A 25085-nucleotide genomic window follows, 5' to 3' on the forward strand; every position below is an offset into this window, starting at 1 on the left:
ATTACTAATAAACTTTCAACAAAAAAATTTGTCATAGGATGTAGTAAGAAATTTGATAAATCAAAGTTGATACCAACCAACAAACATACATAATTACTAGCTTCAACCTTATAATTTTAAATTCGTACGAGCTAGTACTCATACCTGAAAACCTGATTTTCCGTCTGAAAATATGTACTCCCTACATTTTCTGGTAATCTTGCTGATTATTCCTAGAGGTAGAGGTCAGGAATCCACTCAGGATGTCAAATCACCTGAAATATGCGGTAAGAGCAAAGCTGATAAGATTTAAGAAAAAAAAAGTTGTTCTCTGATGCAAAGTTAGGTTTGTGATCTAATAGAGGGGCACAGAGAAAAGAAGTTCTCCGGCTTTTCGGTAATATGAAATTCAGAAACCTTTCGGCAACAGATAAATTAAACAGTTTTCGAACATTTTTTCTGTTGAACATAAATTTTGAAGTTTTTCACATTTTCTAGTTATTTTTTCATACACGGTGAAATTTTCTCATCTTCTTCTGAATTTTCTCAGAGCAAATAAATTTCGAAATAAAATGATACCGGCAGTTGTCTAAATTGCCACACATCCAAAAAAAAAATTGGCAGCAAAAAATATACAAACGAAATCATTAATTCAGAAAATGATTGTCATTTTTACAACACGTCTATAACATCATCAACTATCAAAAACTGGCCTTCGTTGTGCACAACAGTCTGTGGAAATCTCGTGTTCAATGCTGACACAGATCTAACGGGAGAACAGTTGGAACCGTATTTTCAAAAGCTAAGGCACTTGAATGGAATTATCAAAGTAGAATTATCGAATTTGACGTCATTAAGTTTTCTAGGAAATAGGCGGGAATTCAAGTGCGAAAAGGGTGACTTTAAAGAATAAAAAACGAGATTACTCTGATATTCTAATTTCCAGGCGAGCTCATTATTGCAAGAAATTCAGAGTTGAAAAATGTGTCCGCAATCGAAAAATGGTATTCTATGACACCGTGCATTTGGCACGTTGTGCTCAACCCAAAATTAAACTTCAAGCCGCATTGTGACATTCCAACTTCCAACTTTAACGTCGACCTGAATGTCTATGGCAACTTACAAAATTGCGGATGCAGAAATCTGCGAGCTGGTCCAAGATCTCTACTATACTTCCCAAAATGCACATCTATCGCGGGCTCTGCAAATGGAGGCTTGAAGATTAGTCAAATTTCTGAGGCTCATAATGTATCTGTGCTGACATCACTGAAGAAGATTGAAGGCGTCTTTGAAGTATATAATACCAGCCTTCAGGATTTGTCGTTTCTCGAAAACTTGGAAACCATCTCCGGAAACTGGTTACCATATTTTGCTACGTTTAGCATTCATGATAACCCAAATATGGCACGACTTGGGCTAAAATCCTTAAAGGTAATTTCTCAGCGACCTTGTGAAAAGTTAGGTAAAGAGTCAGTTTTGAAACTAGCGAAACATGAATGAATTTATAATATGTGCTAATCAAAACTAATGGAAATATTTCTTTAAAAATGGTGTAGTTGAATTTTTTAAATAGCTTTATTAGATTCAAAATTGATTGAAAACTTCTCAAAAAAAAGTTATGCCGGCTCAAAAAATGGCCAAAAATTAGGTCAAATTTCAAATATTACCTAATTTTAAGACAATTTTTGAGCCGTCATGACAGTTTTTTTTAATGAAATTTTCAAGAAGTTTCATTATGAAATTCCGTGTTTTTAGACAATTTCGAGTCTAATAAAGCAATTAAAAAATTCGACTATACCACCTTTAAAAATGATTTTTCCGCTTGCAAAATTCTGGCGAAATTTTCTTTTCAAAAATTATTTTCAATTCCATTTTGCCTGCAAATCAGGGGTTCCGTATTTAAACCTTCCATGAGGGTTAGTTTTTACCCTCCCTACCCTACCCTCTGCCCTACCCTACCCTACCCTATGCCCTGGTTTTACCCTGTATTAATTCATTTTTAACGTTTTCTTAGAAAATTTCATTTCTAAAAACGAAAATTTTACAAATAAAGCGAATAATACTTAAAATTCGTATTATTGCGTGAAGACATAGGGTAATGTCTCCATAAAATACCCTGTTCGGGTAAAGGGTAAAAAAGGGTATCAACGTGCCCTACCTTTTTTTTACCCTCACGGAAGGCTTACCGTATTATATCAAAAATAGCTATAACGTCACAAAAAAACAAATCTATCATTCACTTGTTGTTTAAAACAATTTACATATTTCAGAAGTTAACCCCATTAAACGGAGGACTTCTTGTTGGTTTTAAAAATAACCATCCAGATTTTTGCTTGACCACCTATGAAATTCAATTGTTTTCAAAGTCCATGGCTCATTTCTCCGACTTTGAAGCAAGAATTTGTTCAGATACATACAGAAAGGATGAGGAAAAAGTGTGCTATTTTACTACACTCAAAGATGTGGATTCGAATTGTCAGCACATTGTTGGCGATATTGTGATAAATGATAAAAATGAGAAAGAAATTGAAAAACTCAACAAAGCTATCATAATCTATGGATCGTTTACTATTGAGGATACTAAATATTTGGAAGATTTAACCTTTTTAAAACATCTAGAACAAGTTGTTGGCTTAAAAATGGGTTAGTTTTTTATTTAAATTGTTTTTTAAATTTCACTCAACTGGTTCAGATTCGGGTCCAATTGTCCGATTCCTGTCAAATAGTGCACTTAAAAATGTTAAATTTCCAATAATGAAGGTAAGTACATGTATTTCTTTGCACGAAATATTCTTTGCACAATATTCTCAGTTAATTTGCAATGTGTGCATCGTGCGTCCCCAATGTCAATGCTACAAAGATCCATTGCAAATTAACCGTATTCCACTTTAACCTTGGCTTTTCAGAGACCCCCATTCCAAATAAATCATGAGCCGGTTATTGAGATTAATGGAAACTTGGAAATTATATTTAACAATGTACAAGAATGTAAATTGCATGAAGAACAAACTCAGTCTCGAGTAAAATACAATGGAGACGAATGTGATGCTCTGGAAGAACTTTCATTTCCTAGTCAATCAAGTCCAACTCAGTCATTTGATTATGTAGAATCATCAACTGTTGAAAAGTTTGAAGAAGAGTCTGAAATAACTAGTGGAACCATGGAAAATGAATTGAGCACAGGCACAAGTGTGATTGCGATAACACACAGCTCAGTGGAGCCAACAACTAAATCGGGAAACGGAGCCCAAATTCTTATCGTTTTGATTAGTTTCGCTTCCATTCATTCCTAGTTTTTAATAATTTTTTGTGAAAATTTTAAGTTTTTCAAAATTTTCTAACTTTCCAAAAACTTACCTTTTTCGAAAATTCGGAAATTCCGCTACTGGTGATAATCTTGGTGGTGGAGCTGGAAATAAACACGTGCTCGCCGGCCGCCCATTTGCAATGAAACTATTCAAACGCGCCCGAACGCAAACGCTAATGGTGGACTCCTCTCGGACTATACATTCTATATATTTTTTCTTTTCGAATCATTTTTGTGCAAATTTTCAAAAATTTGACACGATTTTCTAATTGATAAAAGTAACTACAAAAATAAGAAAAACCAAAGACAAAATCAAAGAAAAAGTCGCAGAAAAATAAATAAATCGAAACGAGATACTCCGAGAGGACTACACGGCCGATGATTTTTCCTCGTCCGCGCTTTTGTCAGGTCATTTTTTGTTTTCCAGTCTCCGGGCATTCAATTTAGGCCGAGCACGTGAATTGTCCAATTACTTTGCAAAACAAATTTACCTAGAAAAAAGATACTTGTAAAATTCAATTTCCGGTATTAAAATCTCCTTGGAAACCCGTCACACCCAGCATCATTCAAATATTTTTAAGGTGTGTCTAGTTTCCCACTAACCCGAATAATCAAATTGCGAAGGCGTGCATGCGTGAGAATAAAAAAAAATGCAGAAATATGATTATAAGCTCTACTGCGATTACTCAACCTATCATTTCATTTTTGGGTGCACTGCGTTCTTATTTCCTCTATTCTAGTATGCTCCCAGTTTGGATAATAACAGGTTTTCTAGTTTATCCAAGTTATCAGCAAAATAATTCCACTGATAATTCCACTTCTACCGATGACTTTGACTATTCAAGATGTCGTGAGTTTTTTGAAATGCTTTTCAATGTTATTTTTCAAATTTTTCAGCTACTGGGTGCATATTCGACGGAAGTATATTGTATTCTGATAGCATCAAGAATTTCCCAAAAAAATGTTCAACTGTTTGCGCTCCTGATGCATTATACATTGGTTATGAAACAGATCTTACTGAAAAACAGCTGACATCCACATTCAAAAACCTAAAGCATTTGATAGGATCTCTGTATATGTTTCGTTCAAAGTTCAAGTCTGCCAGTTTTCTGAGTGGTCTTGAAACTATTGAGTGCGGTAGGATTTGATAACAATATTAGTCTCAAATGAACAGAAAAAGGTTTCAGATAACATTGGGTTTTTCAAGATCTCCCTGAATGATAAAATGACGGAAATTGGAATGCCGAATTTGACAAATGTTTCGTGTCGGGTTGAGATCACAGCTAATGTTAAACTGTTGAAACTAAACTTACCATTAATGAAAGTGAGTCTTCTTGCAAAAATTCACATTTTTTAAATTAATCACGGAATTTATCAAACACATTTTTTTGACGAAATGACGTATTTCTGCATTATTTCCAATGAAACTTCAATAGGGGCAAACTATATTTTTGTCAATTTTTCACGATTTCTCATATAAATTGAATATTAAGAACAAAACACTTAAAGATGTATTTCGAAAAAGTTATGATTGTTTTCGATACCAGGGATGTGCGGGAAATCACAAAATTTTCCGAGCCCGGAAAATTCGACAAATCTCTTTTTCCAAAATTTTCCGTGCTGAGCAAACTCCGATAAATTAGAAATTTTTTGATTTTTCTAGGAGCGCCAAAATTACTGAATTTTAGCTTTCAGTGCAAGTTTGATTTTTGAATAAAGTCCGTGTGGTCGGCCTACATAAATTTCAAAATAACAAAGTTTTATGGTGTTTTACTATAATTTTTTTACCAAAAATTGTGGTGTGTGTGGCAAATTTCAAAATTTACCGAACTCAAATTCGGCAGACACACTTCTTTGAAATTTGCCGTGCGCGGCAAATTCGACAAATTTGCTGAGCTCGGCAAACGGCAAGTTCGGCAAATTTGGCAAATTTGCCGCACACTTCTTCTATACGACAAAAGAAAACCGCGAAAAATCCCGAAAGCTAGAAAACTAACAAAAGAATTTTCAGCCAATGTATTCGCTGACTGCAAACTACACTCGGATAGATGTAGACATCGAAAACAATTCAGAAAACTTTTGCATAACAATTCAAGAAATGTCTAATCTCCAGAGTAACAAAGATATCGTTTTTGGATTAAATGGGATTTCTGGAAAATACTGTCCAGCTTCAAAATCCGATGTTGCGTTGGGCACTTTGTGCAATATAGAAAACTCCACATTATCCGAGATTAATTCCACGTGTGTAAACCTGGTTGGAGATTTGATCATTGATGAATCAAATGAGGAACATGTTCAGAAGTTGAACAGCGTTGAATCAATTTTTGGAAGTCTTACTATTGACAATACAAACCTAACGAGCATTGATTTTTTAAGCAAGTTAAAAAATATTGTTAGTTTAAAAGGTGAGCTGAAAACTATTGAAATAAATAGATTTCCTGAAAATAAAAACTAAAAAATTTCAGAAAATCATCTTGCTATCCGAGTTGAATACAACTCCGAACTAACTAATGTATCGTTTCCGGAAATTCAAAGAGTCGAATCTCGAGTATATGTCCCAATTGTTTTCAATAATAATAGTCAGGAGCTTTTGATGAGCCCAAGTTTTTGCAATGACATCAGAAATAATTTGAGCGGAAACAAGTCATGGGTTGTGAAATTTGACAACAAAGTTTGTGGTGAGTGACTTTTTTCAATTTAATAATTATATAATGTCAGCGACAAAGCTTATCAAAAAAATGGAATTTGCACCCACAATTAGGAAAAAATTGCCGCCACATCAAATGAACTGACAACGAATTTCAGACGATATCGAGGAAGTCTCTGATGTCGAAAAATATGCACGAACGACGGATATACCAACTCTGATGTTAATTCTTTACTGTTTTTATCGCATTTTCACATAACTTCAAAATAGTTTGAGATTCATAAACCTTTTTCCACAATTTTTAATTCAACAATTGAATTTCAACCTTTTCAACCTTTGGTAGATAGAACATATCTTAACTAGCTTCAGAGTTATCAAAAGTTGCCAACAGACGAAATATTTGTCTTTTTTTCTACATTTTTGTAGATAAGCATTTGAAGGCATTCCCATGATAAACCGAGATATGAACTGTCTAAGTAGAAACATGGTGCATCGTGACACAGTTTTGGCAGTTCATATCTCGGTTAGTTTTGGAGTTATCAAAAAGTTAGCAAACAGCAAAATATTTGTCATGTAATCTGTTGTAGTTGAACTCGTAAAAACCTTATTAAGCTTCTAATCACGTTTACATAAGAACAGGCAGAAAGAAGCAGGCCAAAAAATACGAAAAAGCGTTAGCCAACCGTCAAGCCTATTTCAGGCCTAAAAAGTCATGTGGAGGACCGCAGGCCCGAATACACTTTGATAAGACCCAAAACTGCGATAAACTTCAAATGACCATAACTCTGTCAGTTTGGGTCGTAGCAAAGCTATAGCAACCCCATTTTTTTCCTAGCAGACCCCCATACCCGAAGAGCTGGAGCACTCTCCGGGCCCGCTAGTCATTCTACTATAGAGATACAATATGACTGATCGAGTTTTTCTTCTTCCAGTTTACTTCTGCTTCTCCTCCATCTCAATAAGCTATTTTACTCCGTCGTACACTTCGAGTGTTCTCCGTAGATTCCGCGCACTTCGAGATTGAGCTTCTCGCAAATCTCGGTGAAGTCCTCGCAGGCGACGAGCTTTGGAAGAGCAATAGACATGTACGAATTGTTGATCCGAGGTTTGTTGGGCAGAATGCTAGTCATCCGAGATGGTCATCACGGGAGAATGGAACCTGCAAACGGAGGATTTTGAGTTAGGGAACAGTATCTTATTGAAAAACCAACCTGCTTCTCAATTCCGCGAACCCCTTGATAATTCTATCGAGCATAGCCACGACATCAGGAAATGATCAGCAACATCTGCTTTAGAGTATCCTTTTTCATACCATACAAGGGATAGTATTTGCGCTTGAGCTCCTTGTGAGAATATTCAGAGAAATCCCTCTTCACCTTTCCTTCCATCTCAAGATAGTTCTCCTGACTGAGACATGAATTGAGTGGTTGTCCCGTCTAAGAACGTCCACATCGGATTCTCATCTACTTGATGTAAGCCTTACACGCGGGTAAAAAATTCATTAGGGCACGTATTTACCCTATTCTACCCTTTACCCTGACAGGGTAAACTACCCTATGTCTTCACGTAATTATAAGAATATTACGTTTAATTTACTTTATTTGTAAAATTCTCGTTTTTAGAAATGAAATTTCGAAAAAAATTGAGAAATGAAACAAGTATTTGTCTTCTTTTTAAAAATCAATAAATACAGGGTAAATTAGGGTAAAGGGTAGGGTAGGGTATGGTAGAGGGTAGGGTAGGGCATGGTAAATAATTACCCGCGTGGAACCCTTAACTTGATGTACTTTCCATTCGGATCCAATGGCGGGAATTCCTTAGTCTTTCCCTCGCCAAGATCAACTGGTGGTTGCTTCTCCTTTGGACTGAATCCATAAAAATCCTCAATGTTCTTGTTGAACAATGCGACAAAGCGTAGGCCTTGTCGAACAAAGCGTAGGCCTCAGCGTCTGGAGCATAGACTCCGACTCCGGCGTCCAAATTGTAGACACCTGTCAAAATGCAGTCGTACACTGATGCTCCGAGCTTTGTGCACTTTGTCTTGAGCTTCTCGACAATGTCCTTGGTCAAATACTTCCTGAGCAGCGACTTGCACTTGGCTCCTTCTGGACCATTAAGCTTGACGTAGGCCTCCTCGATCTTTTTGATTGTGGCGGCGTCGACTTCGGATTTGGCTTGAAGTTGCTGGAAAATTATATTTAGAGATTTGTAAAATATTTTTCTGAGAATCTGCTTTGCATCGCGGTCATGGCCGCGGACGAGGTTCCGTTGAAACTCTGACATTTCAAAAAATGAGGGACTATGAATTTCCAAGGAAACCTTTCTGAAAATAGGCTTTGCCCGGCTTTTGAATTACCTGTGTAGTGAGTGTAGACGGCACATCCGGCTCCAAGAGCAGCGAGCACTCCAGCGACGTACCGCGAGTTTGTCGAACGGAGGAGTTGCGATGCCATTGACGAAACGAAGATGAGTGAGAAGTGATCAATTTGAAGACGAGAACTTTTTCGGTAATGATTAATCTGAGCATTCATTCATGACACGTTGACATTTGGAAAACACGTGGAAAGATTTAGAAATTTGATAAGGAAGTTGTCACGTTTTGAAAATTTTTTTGTTAGACGAAAAATATTTTCAAGTATATTAATTTACGTGAAAAGCTTTTTTAACTTTGTGTCCTATTTTACGCGCAAAGCTCAAAAGTTATTTTGGTGGGTCTCTCCACGATCTTTAGAAAATTGGTGGGACAATTCAGATGATAAGCCGATGAACTATATTGGGACGAATTAAATCTGAGAGCTGGTCCAGAGTTCATAGAAGCGTTTTCAACTTGAGACACATTTAAGGCCGATGGGCGACCTATTTTTTCAAGTTTTTTACCCATTTTGTGCCATAGGTTTTCAAAGAAAATATCAACAAGTTTCATTGAGAAATTCGGGGTTTTCAGACAATTTTAGTCAATTAAAGCAATAAAAAATTGGACTACAACACCTTTAAATGTGTATAATTCTTGAAGCTTTGGGTACAAACATGTTATTCTTTCATTTATTTTTGAAATTACCATTTCACATAATCACTACACATAAACTTTAGATTTATAAAATAGCAGGTGAAAACGAGAATTTTCCCTCTAACTCTATGCTTCCTTCTTTCTACTCGCCATACTTTTAAGGTAGAAAGCCCGTTATTTCTCTATGACTTTCTTACGTTTTGGCCTGATTGCTTTTTGTATCCAAATACTTGCTATCAACTGTGATAACTGCAGCTTCACTGAAGAAGTTATAACTTCTGCATCAATAAATTTGTTTCCAACAGAATGTGAAACTGTTTATGGCAATATACTAATCGATCAAACTTCTAATGTTTCTGAAAAACAGTTAACCTCAGCATTCAAAAATATAAAAACTTTGTACGGAAACTTGAAAGTGTATCAGACAAATTTCAAGAGCGGCAAGTTTCTGGAAAGACTTCAAACTATTGAATGTGGTAAGTGACTGATATCTTGAATGTTTCTATGAAACTCTTCTTCAGACGAAGATGGTTTCTTCAGCTGGGAGTCTAACGAGGAATTGATTGAAATTGGAATGACAAATCTAGTGAGATGTTCTTGTCAAATAGATTTATCCATAAATTACAAAATGACAAGGATCAACTTGCCGAATTTAAAGGTATTATTTTGTTTCCTAGGCTTTAAAAGTGTTATCAATAAGATTTTGACTCTCCAACCCCGCGAACCCTTTTATTTTTTAAATCTGTGTTTTTTGTTGCAATTTTTGGGTAATTTTTCATAGATTTTTTGCAAGACTTTAAAGCCTTAGGCTCCTTGGAATGTCCTTTTTAAATGGTTTTTCTTCGTTTTTTTTTAAGTTTCTGTTCAGATAATTTTTGTGTGTTTTAATGCTTTTTTAAGGCATTGGGCAATTTTTGAACTTTTTTCTTTTTTCTTAGATTTTTTGCACGACTTTTGTGTTATTTTTTAAGCATACGTCTAAGCTTAAGCACACGTCTAAACTTAAGCCTAGCCTAAGCCTAAGCATACGCCTAAGCCTAAGCCTAGGCCTACAACCTAGCCGAAGCCTTAGCATAAGTCTAAGCCTAAGCCTAAGCCTAATTGTAAGTTATTTTCTTTTGTGGAAATTCCAAAATCGAAATAGATAATATACAGTACACACTCCCCGTCAAAAGTATATTTTTTGAGCTATTCGAGATAAATGAAATTTCAGAACTTTACATCCTCGAATCCAAATGTCACAAAGCAAGTCGAAATGCTCATTTACGAAACGTCTCCGGATTGTTGCATTACCAGTGAAGAAATTTCAAACTTCATTATCAATGACAACTTGTTCATGAGTTCACTCCCTACCAGATTCTGTCCAATCACTTCAAAAGTTATCAATGGAGAAAAAGTGTGTGTGTTCCAAAATAGTTCAGTGACGAAGGGAAGATGGCTGTGTTAGAGTTGTCGGGAAAATCACAGTCACAAAAGGAGATGAGGAGCATGTTCAAAAACTGAAATCACTGAAGTGGCTCTACGGAAGTATTGACATAAGTTATACAAATCTTGAGGTCGTAGATTTTTTCGATAATTTAGAATACATTGCTATTCTTGATAGTGAGGCTTTTTTAAAATTTACTTTTTGGTGAATTTAATTTTTTCAGCGTTTGGCGATTCTTTAAGTGTCACTGATAACCTTCAACTAACACATTTTTAGCTGCCAAAGCTACAAGTTAGTTCAGAAACGGAACCTTATTCTATCAAACCTGTTTTACTTTCAGCGTGTTCGCGGATCTCAGGTTTACAATAATAAAAATAAATGGGCAGAGATTGGAGCTAACCACGAAAATTTAACAGAGAACCTAATAAACGAGCCAAACGATACCGTGTTGTATCTGATGTTAATTAATTATAAACCTTGTCGTGAGCAATTATTTTTCAGTTTTAAAATTTCCTAGTAAAACAATTTTCAGACGAGATTAAAAAAGAGTTTATGGAAAATGGTTTCAAAAGTGATAATTCTTCTTCCATAGTGTCTGCAACATTTCTTTGATATTTTCAACGATTGTGGCATTAAATTTTTTTTTTTTGATTAATTGCAATTAATTTTTTTAACCTGTGATTCTTTTTTTTTGGGATTTGTTTTTGATCTCCCACAGCCTGAGCCTAAGCCTAAGTTTGAGCCTGAGCCTAAGCATAAGCCTGAGCCTAAGCTAAGCCTAAACCAAAGCCTGGGCCTTTTCCTAAGCCTACGCCTAAGTTTAAGCCTAAGCCTAAGTTCGAGCCTAAGCCTAAGTCTAAGCCTAAGCCCTGATTTTTTGCCAAGGTCCTGCAACGATTGTTCCCAAGTGAGATTTAACTCAACATTTTAGGCAAATAGCATATTGGGAAAATGTTGCAGGTGCAATTTTATATACCCCAAAGTGTGGCATTTTATGTGATGTGTATTGCGATAACCAATTCCACAAACCCATTCGTTAAATGTCTAAAGTTTTCTACTTTTTTATATTAACTTCTGTTTCCAATGGCAACATAGATTCAACTAACCCAATATGCAGTTTTACTCAAGAGTTTATCACTTCTGAATCACTGAAACAGTTTCCAAAAGAATGCGAGACGGTTTTTGGAAACATTCAAATTGACGAAAACTGTGATGTTTCCGAAAAACAACTGACTTCTGCATTCAAAAATATGAAGGTGTTGTATGGGAACTTAAATGTCTATAGAACAAACTTCACTTCAGGAAAGTTTCTAGAAGGTCTTGAAGAAATTGAATGCGGTGAGCAACAGCAAAGTGTCATGAAACTCAAAATATTTTTCAGATAAAGATGGTTTCTTCAGCTGGGAAAGAAACGAGTATATGATTGAAATTGGAATGAAGAATTTGACAAGATGCTGCTGTCAATTCAATGTGAATGAAAACAAGAAACTGATTAGTATGAATTTGCCGAATTTAAAGGTACATTTGTAAGCAGTTTTGGATTTGGCAGGTTGGCCCGTATCGATTTATTGCTACCCCGCATGGGTTTATACGGGATTAAATATGACGAATAATCGAAAAACAAAAAATTTTCCTTTTTTTTGATTTCCTAGAAATCTAAAATCTAATAATCGGTTCGATGGGTTTCGGGAGAAATCGAAAAATCGAGGTAAAATTGCTTTTATGAAATTTGAGAATTTTTGTAGACATTTTTGTAGGTTTGCGGCAAATCTCAGAATTTGCCGAACTCGGTATATTCAACAAATTGTTTTTTTTCGCCGAGTGAAATTTTTTTTTACGCCGAGGTCAAGCTTGGCCGCTTGACCGTGTTGAGAAAACTCCGAAAAAATAGACAATTCTTGATATTTCTAGGAGCACCAAAATTACTGATTTCTTAGAACAAGTTTTATTTTTGAATAACTTCTGATCGGTACAATGTCAACAATACATCCGATGCAAAGTTCATTATTTGTTTAAACTTTAAAATGTACTCTGATGCATCTAGTTGCTTAAAGTAATTAAAAAATTTAGAACTTCTCATCAATGGATGCCTCTCAAATGAAACAAATAGAGATGCTCGTCTACGACAATTCTCCAGAAGGTTGCATTGATATTGAAGAATTGTCACATTTTATTGCCAATGACAACTTGTTCATGAGCGTTCTCCCAGCCAACTTCTGTGCACACACAACAGATGCCATTAACGGAGAAAAGACTTGCGTTTTTGAAAGTTTCAATATTACAAATATGGAACCCGACTGCGTTCGAATTGTTGGGCAAGTGAGAATAGATAGTGGAGATGAAGAGCATGTTCATAAGTTAAATTTATTGAAATTTATCTATGGAACTTTGAATATTGAGAATACGAACCTGACGACCGTGGACTTTTTGAATGAGCTGGAGTACATTGTGACACTTGAATGTTTGTAATTTCATTTCATAAGAATTTTTCCAAAAATAAACAGTAATTTCAGCGGTTGTTGTTTCAATAACTGTCAGAAACAATCTACAATTATCAAACTTCTCGTTGCCAAAACTAAAGGTTTGGGAACACTTGAATATTAAAAACAAAAAACAAAATTTTTCAGGGTGTCCGCTCATCTGATACTTTACAACAAGGGTATGTACAACGGTGGATCAGTTTCTATGACAACCATGAGTCCCTGAAAAAGTGGCTTGTCAATAATTCGATTTGTAATCCTTACATGGATATTCTCAACGAAACAGTCTTGTACAGAGCGGAAATTGATAAAAAGTCGTGTGGTGAGGAGAACTTTTGGTGATTTTTTGTAACATGAATTTTTTAGACAAAACGCGTGATATTATTGTCAATGAAGAAGTACATCTGGAGAAGAACGTGGAGGAATGGTCAGGAAAATTTGCAATTTTAACTTTTTTAACCATACCTTTTTTGTTTAAAATTTGAATCGGTGTTAATGACTTTTTACTTTAAAAAAAGTAAAAAGGTTTTGGCATAACAACCCGTTTAGGTAGATTTTGAAACCTTTCCAACTACAAGATTTTATGTTGCGAAAACTTAAAACAAACGTATATTCAGGACGTCACGAGAACGAATATTCGCAGAGCGGACATTTGGAGCAGATGCGATTTTTTGTTAGCGATGTTCACTAGGGTTTCTATAGGAGGCAGGCGCGGTAGGCGCGGTCTTGCCTCCAGCCTGACCGCCTCTCGCCTCATTTCTGCGCTATGGATTAAAAGAAATAAACGGCTTTGTGTTGACACCATATAGTGCGGAAGGTGGTTCTTTCGGCCGACACTTTCCGGGTTCCGCACTTCACAGGAGGTTCGCGGTGCTGGGCAGGCGGAGGTCGCCGCTAGGTCGGCGCGGCATGCGTTTTGGCGCCTGAATGTAAGCCTAATGTTTACAGTCTCCACATTTTCAATGATGCGAGCTTTCTTATAGGCATCACGTATTAACTGTGATACATATATTTCGAACACAGTTTTGGAGGAACGAATTCATAAGTATGTAGAAAAAAGTATTTAACGTTTGATTTTTAATTTTTGAAAATACGATGTTTCTTTTTCTTCGTTTCGTTTCCTTTTTCCTAATTAAAATACTGACAATCTTTTAAGATAACCTTGAAAAAAGCCACGCCCATTACAAGGGTGCCGGGCTGTCATTTTTTGATTTTTGGTATTTGGAAAGTCGCCATGACATCTTGGACCTTCAATTTTTCAACTTTCGCATTTTTACTAATTCTACCTATTACGGAAGGAACTACTAAATTCGAATTCCATGGGCAATTATTCTGCGAAAAAGATAATTTCAATTATCAAATAACTATTTACGAAGATGACATCTACATGTACGTTCTTAGGCTAACGATCATTTTAGTATCTATTTCTTACCGAAATGATGATGTCAGTTTCTTTTTTCAGTGACGATAAAATCTCTCACCTACCATCCGTTTTGTCTTCATCACCACACTTATATTCAGCCACTGCAATTGACAATTGGGATGGTTTTTGGAATGTAGGAACTGGGGAGGAAAACAAATATCGTCTAGTAGTTTTTTGTTTCAGAATTTTTACGACCTCTACATGATTGTCACACACAATTGTACATCGAACGGCAAAAACAAAATTCTTACAGTTAGCCTTGGGCAATATCCTGTAAAAGATGGGTACGCTACAAGAACGAAACATATCAAAATTACTATACATAACTTAATTTCAGAGACATCTCGTCCGAAAGAAATATTTTTGTGAACAATGCCGGGATCGATACAGGTGATGTTATTGCCTGATGTACGATTTTTGTTTTTTTTTTCTAAATTGTGTATATTATTTAATAAAGATGTAATTATTGTAGTGATGTTTTTGGAACTTAAAATAAATTTATGAACTATAAAGGTACATTAATTAGTGAACATTTTGGGGACAATGTTAGACGCAAATTGTGGCACATGCAAAAAAAAATTTCAAAATTTGGTAACTCTTGCAAAACACACAATTTCGCTATCGGGTTTTCAATACTGTTTTCAAAATTTTCCAGAGAGTTAAACTAAAAAATTTTGAGGTTTTGGATGTATGAAGTTTTACGTACAAAATTTTGCAAAATATTATGTTTTTAAAATTATTTGATCAAATCACTGCAACTTTTTTCGAACGAGGGACGAGGCAAAAAGGTTTCTAGGCCATGGCCGAGTCCCCGACAAGTTTCAGCGGACATTTATGTTGCTTTGTTTTCCGCGTGTTTTCTTTCGTTTTTCACCAATTTTCCCCAATTTTCCCCATTTTTTCTTATTAAAACTAATAAATAAATATTTTTTGCAGATGCTAAAACAATTTCCAAGTGAAAAAATTGTGTATTGAGTCGTTAAGTAGCGGTGAAAGTCGTCAATGTAATATGATGGATTACGGGAATACAAAACCCAAACTTTTTCTGAAACATGATACATATGCTGCTCTGGTGCTGAAACTACCTGATTTTCATATCGAGACCGCTGAAAAAGTTTTGAGGTTGTCAAAGTTCAACTTTTTGTGCGAAAATCTCTACTTTTTCACCAAAAAAGTTGAATTTTGAAAACCTCAAAACTTTTTCAGTGGTCTCGATATGAAAATCAGGTAGTTTCAGCACCAGAGCAGCATATGTATCATGTTTCAGAAAAAGTTTGGGTTTTTTATTCCCGTAATCCATCATATTACATTGACCACTTTCACCGCTACCTGCCGGCTGAATACATATTTTTTCATCTGGAAATTATTTTAGCATTAGCAAAAAATATTTATTTATCAGTTTTGATAAGAAAACACAAGAAAAATTGGTGAAAAACACAAGAAAACAAAGCAAGTACAAAATGTCGTAAAATGCGGTGTTTTGTGTGCAAACACCGATTTTTCGCATTTTTTCTCGGCCCTCGTTCGAAAAAAGTTGCAGTGCAAATGATTATTGTACTAGAATCATTAAAAAGTGTTGTTTTTATATTGTTTAGGAGTCCTCGTAAAAAATTGGCCCAGAAGTTGTCGGTCACTTCAACATGTTAGTCTCAAAAATAGTTTACAATAACACTGTAACGGTATACAAAATGCATGATCTATAATTCGATTTGTAGCGAGATATAAAGTTTAAGTTTCCCATGATTTTTCCATTTTCTTAAAAATGGAATTTTTCAAGACTTTCCTGATATTGCTTTGCTGTTTTTTGAGCGTACAAACTCTTTTGACAAAGTTCCTTTTTAGAGGAAGACTGCTTTGCAACAAGTCTAGCCTCAGGTATCAAATGAAGATTAAGGAATTGGACACCTTTGTGTAAGTTGAGATGAAATGATCCCAAAAAACTATTTTTATTTTAAGTAGAGTATTTCAGCGACGACACAATTTCCCGAATTCCACCAATTGAGTCAATTTCTCCTCACTACTATGAAGCATATGCCGAAGAAGATGGAGACGGATTCCTGGATGTAAGTCTGTTTTTTTTTTCAAATTAGAATTAAAAAATCATTTCAGATGTATTACGAACTTTTCATTACAATCCTGCACAATTGTTCGGACGATGGCAAGAATAGATTTTTAAAAGTTGATATTGGATCAATTCCAATTAGACATGGGTATGGTTCAGATGTTTTGAAGATCTAAAATTTCGAAATTTTAGGTGGATTCATAGAACATTGGATATTGAATTAACCAACGTGGGAATCGTAACTACAGATCTGATCCGGAGGAAATTTTACTCATATAAGTATCACAAAAAAACTAACAAGTACATATAAGCCCCACAATAAAAAATTTTAATATTATTTTACTATGATTGTTTATGTACATGCATTACACAAGGAAAGGATTAGGTTTAGGCTTTGTCTTAGGCATAGGCTTAGGCTTACAAGGAAAACTTTTTAGTTTACCGTCAGACTTCAAAACGAGACATGTGTCATTTGAAAGTGTTCCACAAGGATGTGTCACTGCAAAATTTTAAGCGGCTCGGCAAAGCTCCACTCTCAAAAACTCTAGCATCGATCTGAAACTGTTTCAGTGCATTTTTTCACTACTTTGGAGGCTTGTAGAATTGCTCCAAGATTTTTTTGTAAACTTTCAATGTTTTCAGAACGTTTACATGTAGGTAAATAATCTGGGAGATTTTTGGAAAATTTTAATTTTTTTGAAAAAAATCTGAAAATTTTTTCACTCCACTCGGTCCAAGAATTTTCAGATTTTTTTCAAAAAAATTTAAAATTTTCCGAAAATCTCCCAGATTATTTACCTACTTGTAAACGTTCTGAAAAACATTGAAAGTGAACATTAAGAAATAGTGTTAGCTTTCATTCAAAAAAAAAATTCAATTGATAGATTTAAGTACTAGGGGAAATTTTATTCAGCTCTCGTATTTACACAGAAAAAAGTTTTAATCAAACCAATATGCAGTTTTTATGTGCACTCTAACTGATATCAGTAAAGATATTGAATAATGTGGTGGCAGTTTTATTTCCTAAACATGCTGCAAATTTTTTGCCACCAAGTATTGATTTTCTTTAATATTATATCTTTGACAGCAACCCAAGCTGATATCTCCGAATTTTTCGATTCACACTGCGGTAAATGATCGTTCACTTAGCAATTGAATGGGCACAGTAATTTCAGAAAGCCGGTGCAATTTTCTGGAAGAGCATTTGAACTCTAAAACTAAAGCATCATTCCCAACAGGTTGCAGCACAGTTTGCGCCAACTTACTTATAGATGATAGCACAGACATTTCTCAAGATAAAATGACTTTGTTATTCAAAAATATAAAAGTCCTCTATGGGTCTCTGCATGTGTACCGCACAAATTATACAAGTGGAAGGTTTCTTGCCGGATTGAAAGTTATAGAATGTGGTAGGTTGCAATAAAAGAATCTTGAAAATCATGATTTCAGATTCCAATGGAGTTTTTATGTGGGATGAGAACCAAAATATGATAGAAATTGGTATGACCAGTTTAACTACGTGTTTTTGCAATTTTGATGTGAATTACAACAGTAACATGAAATGGATGAACTTACCGAACTTAAGGGTACTTTTGGTATTTTTTTCAAATTATAATATTGAATAACTTTCAGAACTTTTCTTCAATAAACTCTAATTCTACCCAAAGACAAATTGAAATGGTAATATACAGTATGCCTTCTAACTTTTGCATTTCCATACAAGAAATATCAAACTTCATTCAAAACTCGAACCTTTACATGGGAGATTTGCCAAAAACATTTTGCCCAATCACATCCGACTTTATATCTGGAGAAAAGGTGTGCCAATTCGGCATAGACGCCACAACTTTAAGAAATATGACATCGAATTGTGTTCGAGTTTCTGGGAATATTACGATAGAAGCTGGTGATGAAGAGTTTGTATACAAGTTGAAGTCGATGAAGTATTTATTTGGAAGTTTAAAGATTTTTAATGTTAACTTAACTCAAGTTGACTTTCTCAGCAGTTTAGAATACGTGGTTACATTGGACAGTGAGTTAAGATTATATGTCAAGTTAGTAATGTTTTTTCAGATAAGCCAGCCATAGAAATGTTGTCGAATCATTTTGTTTTGAACTTTACTCTACCAAGTATAAAGGTAAGATACGTTTGAGCTTTATTTTAGCTTGAATTCCATTTTAATGATAAATTTAGAGCTTATAATAATTTTTCTAATTTGGTTAATTGACTTTTTCATTCATAACGTTATCTTTCAGAAGATTCATAATCTGCTCTTTTCATTTTGATCTATTAATAATGATTTTCAAGCTAAATTGGAAACTGTAAAAATTGCCCTAGCTGACAGCTTAGGTTTAGGCTTATTTTAGGCTTAGGCACAGGTTTAGGCTTAGGCGTAGGTTTAAGCTTAGGCTCGGGTTTAGGGTTAGGTTTAGGCTAAGTCTTAGGCTCAGGTTTAGCTTAGGCCAGGCTAGGCTTAGGCTTAGGCTCAGGCTGAGCGGGGGGAGGTAGAGAGAAAAAAAGAAGAAAAACCACACATGCAAATTTTTTTCGCAATTTTCTCTGTGAAGATTTTTCTGTTACCAAACTTGTAATATTTATTGGCAAAGAATCTGCAACAAATTCAAAAAAGTAATAAACAAACATAAACTGGCTGCGATAAATTTAAACCCGAAGTCGAAATTTCAAGCTTTCGTAAATTTTAAATTATTAACAAAAGAGAAAAGAAAAATTCAGTTTATCTTTAAAATACAAGAGTATTCAAAATTTAATTTTAACGAAACGTTAAATCAAAATATTCTCAGCGAGTGCGCTCAACAATTCAAGAATGGTTATATTTTGCACTAATTGAAGACGAATTGGAAGCATTTATTTTCAAACAACCTAATGTGTGCAGTCCTTTTACTGATATCTACGGTAGAACTGTCCTATACAGTACTCAAATTGCTGGAGTTCATTGTGGTAAGCAGCATCATATAAATTATAGATATGCGTTATGATTCAGAAGATAAGGTGCCAAATGTTCCAAGCAGAAATTTTCCAACCAGTGGCAGGGACAATTCTGCTTTCTCACTACATGGATGTTTTCAAACAATTATTTTCATGATTTTTGTGCATTTCATTTGTTAAAATTAACATTGAAGCTTTCTAATATGGTTTTTTTAAATTCTTACTATAACCATTACCTGAAAGTATTGTTTTCTATTTTAAAAGTGCTACCCGTCAAAATGTTTTCACAATAAAATTTAATACATACTGTTTCTCCGTTTCATTTTACAAAAATTATTTTGCTCAATCGTTTTGAGCTTGTGATAAATAATTGAAAACTCTGAAGTTATTATGGAAAAATTATATAACTCAAGTTATTCACCTGCTTGCAAGTTGCTACGCACACTTTTTAAATCAAATTCGGGGCTCTTGTGATGATTAAACTTTTTATCTCTTTAGCTTTATTTACCATAACCAAGGTTACAATTTCAGATTTTTTATCTACAAATTGTGGTGAGAACATCGTTTTTCAAACAACTGAAACTTTTTTTATTTTTAGACGCGAAATGTATATTCTTGGGAAACCCGGTCACCTCCGAAACCATAAATTCTTTTCCGACGAATTGTAGTACTGTATGTGCAAACCTAGTGCTAGATGAAACTATAGATGTGACAGAAGAAAAATTGGCCTTGACTTTCAAAAATATGAGAGTGTTGTTCGGGTCATTGAAAGTTGTTAGCACAAGTCTATCCAATGGACATTTTTTCTCTGATTTGGAGACAATTGAATGTGGTAAGTTTTATTTGGTAAAATTAAAATTTGAAATTTTTATTTAAAAAAATTTCATAATTTTTATGTAATGTGTTTTTCCTCTGCAGAGCTCTCCAGAGCTCTGGCTCAAAAGTTTTAGTGATACTTAAATGGTGGTGTAGTCGGAATGTTTTTATGAAAATTTATTAAATTTAATAAAATTGAATGATTAAATTTTTAAAAATTTTAATTTATGACGGAAAATTGTCTCGAAAAAACCGAATTTCAAAAGTTAGGGCTGCTCAAATAAAAAACCAACAATTAGGTAAAATTTGAAATTTGACCGACTTGTCAATGTCGTCACGGTTGGAAACTAACTTTTTTGAAATCACCGTCTAATTTTGGGCATACAAGTTATCTTGCGTTTTCAACTCAATTTAGGTAGATTTAGGCCAATGGATCACCAGAAGTGAACAAATTTTACCAAATGTGCGACATTGGGAAGTTTTGTCAAATCTAAAACTTTAACTAATTTTAGGTCATTTTTTGAGCCGCCATAACTTGTCTTTTGAGATGTTTTCAAGAAGTTTAATTATCAAATTCGGTTATTTTCCTAACAATTTTAAGTCATTTTTCTATAGCAAAGTGGTTAGCTATGTATAGAGAAAAAGATTACTAAAATGTCAAATCAATTGAATCTCAATTAAATTATTCTAGATTTAAACGGAACATTTCTTTGGGAAGAAAACAACTTAATGACTGAAATTGGAATGACGAATTTGACCAGGTGTTATTGTCACATTGATATCAACTACAATAACGACATGAAATTGTTGAATTTACCTAATTTAAAGGTGACTACTGGTCCTGAGCAACATCTAATGTGAAAACGTTCTAGAATTTTTCCTCGATACTCCCAAACAATTCTGATCAACAAATCATCATGAATATCTATAATATGCCCATTGAATTGTGTTTGTCAATTGCTGAAGCGACAAATTTCATAATTAACAGAAATCTTTATATGAAAACATTGCCACGCCATTTTTGCAATTTCACCGGTGATTCTATTTCGAGTGGCAAAGTCTGTCAATTTGAAGAATTGACCCTGAAAAATATGGACTCTGGTTGCGTTATTGTTTGTGGAAATGTAACAATTGAAGAGGAGGATGAGGATTTTTTTTATAAATTGAAAAATATGCAATTTTTATTGGGGAGACTATGGATACCAGGAAAACCAAGATCACTTAACTTTTCAAGCAATTGGGAATATGGAATCAATTTGATACGTGAGAAATTAACAGTTACCTAAGATATTTTGACCATTTTGTGGATTCAGATGGGTTTCCACTATTATCTGTTACACATAATTCGGTACTAGAAACCATTGTAATGCCAAGGTTAAAGGTATTCAGAAATAAATCTGCAAAATGAAAGCTTACGATTTCAGGGTATACAACTCAGAACTCCATTTTGGATAGAACTCCATAATGTCAATGAGAAGCTTAAGTCGTTGCCAAACATTGTTGATCCTTATATGGACTTTTACAACAAAACTGTCAAGTATTGTGCAACTTTTGATGGCCTTGATTGTTGTAAGTGAATTTGACTACTGTTAAAGGTGGAGTAGCGCCAGTACGGAAACTGTTAAAAACCACTCCTTTGGTCCCACAATGGCAAGATATCATGAAAAAACTTTTCAAACATTTTTTGAAAATTTTTTATTTACTGTCAAAAAGTGGCAATTACTCAGTTTTTGCAACTCATAATTTTGGAAGTCGACCAAAAAAAATTTGTTCGACATTTTTCACTTTTTAATTTTGTTTAAATTATTTTTATTAAAACATTGTAGGGGGCGAAACATGCGACATTTATTTAAATTTCCTCTAAAGCTCGTACTTTTCAAAATTTTGGCAATTTGCCAAAACTTTGAGCGGAAATTATGAAAAGTCTAAAATTTTTTGGATTGTTTTATTGTGATATTTGGTTGCTTTAGATCATTATAAGTGCATTTAGACAACACCCCCACTAGTGCTATTCCGCCTTTAACATATGATTAACTTTTAGATTTTCCTCCTACGGAAGAACGCGACAACTTCAGCGTACAAGTATGTAATTTGTGCTTGATATTTGTGATGTGCTCGTTCCTCCTAAACAATTTGTTGTAATGCAAATTTGATGTGAATTATTTCTTCCGTGAATTCTCACAAATTCAATAAAAGTAAACAGATCATACATATATGACAAAATGGGTTGATGTGACACAAGTTTATAATACCGTTAAATATCTTTATTATCATAATTTCATTGTCGCATTTGGGAGGACCTTGTTTGTTCATGCTGCTCATGGGTAATTGACCTAAAAAAATTGTATAAGCAAACATTTTCCAGCCCCAAATCGTACGTCTTAATTTTCAAAATTCTCCGTACAGTCGCTTTATATTGACCTGACATTATGTAGCATATAATACAGTGACTTATAATGTTCACAGTGAGAATTGCATTGCAGATGTGGTACACAAATGTTCCCCACCAGCTGAAAGATGGCAACGTTTATGTGTTAAAAATTAGAAATAAACAAACATGAAACCCAGATCAGTATGCTTGACTTGAACAAGATAAACGAATCCCATCGGGAGTTCAAGGACTGTGAAGGAAATTGCCATAAAAAGCACCAAACCTGTGGTTCTCTCCGTTCTGAAACAGATTAGTGTTTATGAGTTTACCATTTGAATGACGTAGATGTTCATTGCGAACTTCAATTTTTGTCAACATTTTTCTAAAAAATGGAAAAGTATGAATTTGCAGCCAAAATTTTTCATTAAAAATGTTTTAATTTACCGTAAAATTGGGAACTTCCCATCAAAATTTTTTCTCCAAAAAGTTTAGTTTCTCGTCTATTTTTCTCATAAAAATTCAATATCCCGCCGAAAAGTTTTCAGCGAAAACTTGAATTTCCTGCCAAATTCAGAAAATTCCGTAGAAAAAGATTCAAACGGGAATTCTAATGAACAGTTGTTTTATTCTGTCTACTTACTATTAGATTTGTTTTATACCAGTAATAGTAGATTTTAAAAAGTTCTACATAAATACATAGCTAAAACATTTCATCAGTTTTCAAAACTCACGACGATCTCTTTGCAAAGTTTTGTTCACTTCTTTTCTTTTCTGCTTTCCTTAGCTCGAGAATTAGAAGAATTGTGAGAACCGGCAACATGACGCATGGAATTATCTGAACATATTCCAGGAAAATTTTTGTTCAAATTCTACTTACTTTAGTAACCGTCCCGCTGGCCAACATGTAAGCTTTTCCCAAAACTCCATCGTAAACTGTAAACAAAGAGGATAATCTTTGATCGAACACAGGAAACGTCGAATTCAAAGGTGTTCCTTTACAACTGAAAATTTGAAAATTAAGTCGATACATTTTATTTTCTTTTTTGCTCACTGTGGCCTCGGCTCCCATGTACCCATTTGCAAAATATCGTACCGGAAATAGAAGAAGGAAGAAAACGGGCAACTCAATAAAAAAACTAGCAATGACAGATTTAAATCCAAAACTGGGTTTGCCCATCTGCCGACATTTATTGCTAAAGGGAAATTTTAAAGATAGCAGCCGAATTGATGCAAGTAAAATAGCTAGCCAAACAGATGACCGGCGTACCAAATCACACCATACTAATGTGACCCAGGCGATGTAGAGGGCTAGGTAAGACACTGGAGGTTCACTGAAGTTTGTTGATTTGATTTGATTTATTTTCAACACTAAGAGCCAAAAGGTAATACATTAAAAGGTAGTACAATTTAAGGTTTGATGAGAAAATAAATTTATAAAACGAGACAAACCCAGCAAGAGTTCATCTCAAGTGTGTTGATTATATATGTATATATGATGGTTTTTATAAGGGATGAAATTTAAGATACCTATGTATAAAATACATATGTTCAGTTTAGGTTATCAAAGTTAGTGGTTTTCGCGATAAAATTCTAAAGAAACCTACCAATCCGTGCCCTCTCTTGAAAAAAACAAATTACTATTCGCCGACGTGACAATAGTTTCAACCATCACCACCATATCAAATATCGCTATGCCAATCATGATAGATATCACAGACGACGTCATCATTCCTTTTCTAGTTAATACAAACAAGTGGAAAGAGATTAAAAATGTTCCACATATAGCTACATAAAACTGAAAGTCAATGCTAAGTTTTCCCGTATTCCTGTGAGAAAAACTAGTCAGCTCATATTTACACAACAGTGATGAATTACCTGAAAAATGTGTAGACTTCTTGGAGAAGAAGCCGTGTAGAGTCATCGTAACTTGGAAACAAAAATGAAGCATGTTGATATACAGAGGTTGTTGCTTCCATACCAAATACAAAAATTATTCTTGTGGAAAAAAATTAAATATAAAAAACGTAGTTAAACGACTTAATTGGAAACGAATATTTGGAAAAAATGAACACAAAAATAAATTTGGCTTTAGATGTACACTATTTATAGCATTTTCTCTATTTTGAGCATTTGTTAAAATATTTTCTGAGAAAGTGTGAAAGTTATTGCGTTAAGAACAAGGATGTGCGGCATTTTTTCGGCAAACCAACTTTTTTGCTCTAAAATTAATATAGAATGTAGAAAAAGGTTTTTTTCTATTTAAAAACAACAGTTATTTTTGTTTTAAAAAACTTCTAAAAGCCTCAAATGGTGCCTGAAAATTGTTTTTTGCCGAAAAACTTTTACGGCACATGTTTGGCACACGGTAACTTTCAGGCACTATTTGAGGTTTTTTTAAAAAGTTTTTCGACAAGACTAATGCTTTTTTGGATAGAACACATTTATGGATAAAAAAAGTTGGGTTGTCATGTATGAAGTAAGCAGTTGTTTACGTTTGCCGAAAAAATACCGCAGAGCTCTGGTTTAGAAACAAAAAGAAATTAAATATGGAAAGCCTCGTTTCCAGCAATCTCTCAACTGTTATCTCGCTCAAATGCATCATACAATTTAGAAAAATTCT

The 25085-nt window shown here is 34.4% G+C and overlaps 6 protein-coding genes and 4 pseudogenes across 13 annotated transcripts; 8 read left to right on the forward strand and 2 right to left on the reverse strand.

Moving 5' to 3' along the window:
* Positions 1–172: 172 nt before the first annotated feature.
* irld-44 (Receptor L-domain domain-containing protein) lies at positions 173–3272 on the forward strand (the record flags this gene model as incomplete). The annotated part of the gene is made up of 6 exons (NM_071068.2): positions 173–266; positions 636–875; positions 926–1410; positions 2250–2622; positions 2672–2739; positions 2886–3272. The coding sequence occupies 6 exons, from the start codon at positions 173–175 to the stop codon at positions 3270–3272; spliced, it is 1647 nt and encodes a 548-aa protein (NP_503469.2).
* A 700-nt stretch (positions 3273–3972) lies between these two features.
* Positions 3973–6231, forward strand: irld-11 (Receptor L-domain domain-containing protein). Of its 2 annotated transcripts, none has more exons than NM_001307812.4 (6): positions 3973–4136; positions 4184–4423; positions 4474–4610; positions 5298–5691; positions 5752–5964; positions 6092–6231. In NM_001307812.4, the coding sequence occupies exons 1-6, from the start codon at positions 4028–4030 to the stop codon at positions 6190–6192; spliced, it is 1194 nt and encodes a 397-aa protein (NP_001294741.2). In that variant the 5' UTR covers positions 3973–4027; the 3' UTR covers positions 6193–6231. The 2 variants fall into 2 exon arrangements, with proteins under 2 accessions (NP_001294741.2, NP_001294740.2); NM_001307811.5 differs by having other exon boundaries at positions 3985–4136; positions 6013–6223.
* A 668-nt stretch (positions 6232–6899) lies between these two features.
* K04F1.1 lies at positions 6900–8464 on the reverse strand (annotated as a pseudogene). Its single transcript has 3 exons — positions 8290–8464; positions 7145–8117; positions 6900–7092 (listed from the first exon to the last, which is right to left on the reverse strand). Coding segments are annotated over exons 1-3 (1341 nt in total).
* A 660-nt stretch (positions 8465–9124) lies between these two features.
* Positions 9125–10978, forward strand: irld-43 (annotated as a pseudogene). The gene is made up of 6 exons: positions 9125–9416; positions 9462–9598; positions 10154–10542; positions 10590–10657; positions 10707–10848; positions 10899–10978. Coding segments are annotated over exons 1-6 (1108 nt in total).
* A 419-nt stretch (positions 10979–11397) lies between these two features.
* On the forward strand, positions 11398–13408 carry irld-40 (Receptor L-domain domain-containing protein). Its single transcript, NM_001380601.1, has 6 exons — positions 11398–11704; positions 11748–11884; positions 12437–12827; positions 12880–12947; positions 12994–13168; positions 13213–13408. Exons 1-6 carry the CDS (start codon positions 11407–11409, stop codon positions 13329–13331), a joined length of 1188 nt encoding a protein of 395 aa, NP_001367947.1. The 5' UTR covers positions 11398–11406; the 3' UTR covers positions 13332–13408.
* Positions 13409–14048: 640 nt separating this feature from the next.
* K04F1.9 lies at positions 14049–14778 on the forward strand (the record flags this gene model as incomplete). Of its 2 annotated transcripts, NM_001392480.1 has the most annotated exons (4): positions 14049–14235; positions 14309–14402; positions 14453–14553; positions 14607–14778. In NM_001392480.1, 4 exons carry the CDS (start codon positions 14081–14083, stop codon positions 14674–14676), a joined length of 420 nt encoding a protein of 139 aa, NP_001380009.1. The 2 variants fall into 2 exon arrangements, with proteins under 2 accessions (NP_001380009.1, NP_001300140.1); NM_001313211.3 differs by lacking the exons at positions 14049–14235; positions 14309–14402 and having other exon boundaries at positions 14471–14553; positions 14607–14676.
* A 1253-nt stretch (positions 14779–16031) lies between these two features.
* On the forward strand, positions 16032–16665 carry K04F1.8 (the record flags this gene model as incomplete). Of its 2 annotated transcripts, none has more annotated exons than NM_071074.2 (4): positions 16032–16180; positions 16239–16332; positions 16379–16479; positions 16524–16665. In NM_071074.2, the coding sequence occupies 4 exons, from the start codon at positions 16032–16034 to the stop codon at positions 16639–16641; spliced, it is 462 nt and encodes a 153-aa protein (NP_503475.1). The 2 variants fall into 2 exon arrangements, with proteins under 2 accessions (NP_503475.1, NP_001300139.1); NM_001313210.1 differs by having other exon boundaries at positions 16152–16180; positions 16524–16641.
* Positions 16666–17343: 678 nt separating this feature from the next.
* On the forward strand, positions 17344–19589 carry irld-42 (Receptor L-domain domain-containing protein). The gene is made up of 7 exons (NM_071075.4): positions 17344–17460; positions 17507–17740; positions 17781–17917; positions 17964–18363; positions 18405–18469; positions 19134–19290; positions 19334–19589. The coding sequence occupies exons 1-7, from the start codon at positions 17361–17363 to the stop codon at positions 19456–19458; spliced, it is 1218 nt and encodes a 405-aa protein (NP_503476.3). The 5' UTR covers positions 17344–17360; the 3' UTR covers positions 19459–19589.
* Positions 19590–19800: 211 nt separating this feature from the next.
* On the forward strand, positions 19801–22267 carry irld-41 (annotated as a pseudogene). Its single transcript has 7 exons — positions 19801–19830; positions 19877–20110; positions 20786–20922; positions 20967–21357; positions 21408–21475; positions 21519–21663; positions 22136–22267. Coding segments are annotated over exons 1-7 (1137 nt in total).
* A 103-nt stretch (positions 22268–22370) lies between these two features.
* srw-96 lies at positions 22371–24441 on the reverse strand (annotated as a pseudogene). The gene is made up of 8 exons: positions 24341–24441; positions 24070–24291; positions 23517–23796; positions 23343–23466; positions 23197–23300; positions 22652–22765; positions 22473–22604; positions 22371–22427 (listed from the first exon to the last, which is right to left on the reverse strand). Coding segments are annotated over exons 1-8 (1134 nt in total).
* Positions 24442–25085: the final 644 nt, after the last annotated feature.

This window comes from Caenorhabditis elegans, chromosome V (genome assembly GCF_000002985.6).
Source record: "Caenorhabditis elegans chromosome V".
Classification (NCBI taxonomy): domain Eukaryota; kingdom Metazoa; phylum Nematoda; class Chromadorea; order Rhabditida; family Rhabditidae; genus Caenorhabditis; species Caenorhabditis elegans.

Bases quoted from the DNA above. Each gene is read 5' to 3' on its own strand.
- irld-11 (NM_001307812.4), top strand. From the start codon at position 4,028: ATGCTCCCAGTTTGGATAATAACAGGTTTTCTAGTTTATCCAAGTTAT. The intron at 4,137-4,183 runs GTGAGTTTTTTG...CAAATTTTTCAG, and splicing joins CTTTGACTATTCAAGATGTC to CTACTGGGTGCATATTCGAC. The intron at 4,611-5,297 runs GTGAGTCTTCTT...AAGAATTTTCAG, and splicing joins TAAACTTACCATTAATGAAA to CCAATGTATTCGCTGACTGC.
- irld-40 (NM_001380601.1), top strand. From the start codon at position 11,407: ATGTCTAAAGTTTTCTACTTTTTTATATTAACTTCTGTTTCCAATGGC. The intron at 11,705-11,747 runs GTGAGCAACAGC...AATATTTTTCAG, and splicing joins TCTTGAAGAAATTGAATGCG to ATAAAGATGGTTTCTTCAGC. The intron at 12,948-12,993 runs GTTTGGGAACAC...AAAATTTTTCAG, and splicing joins TCTCGTTGCCAAAACTAAAG to GGTGTCCGCTCATCTGATAC.
- irld-42 (NM_071075.4), top strand. From the start codon at position 17,361: ATGCTGCAAATTTTTTGCCACCAAGTATTGATTTTCTTTAATATTATA. The intron at 17,461-17,506 runs GTAAATGATCGT...CAGTAATTTCAG, and splicing joins ATTTTTCGATTCACACTGCG to AAAGCCGGTGCAATTTTCTG. The intron at 18,364-18,404 runs GTGAGTTAAGAT...ATGTTTTTTCAG, and splicing joins ATACGTGGTTACATTGGACA to ATAAGCCAGCCATAGAAATG.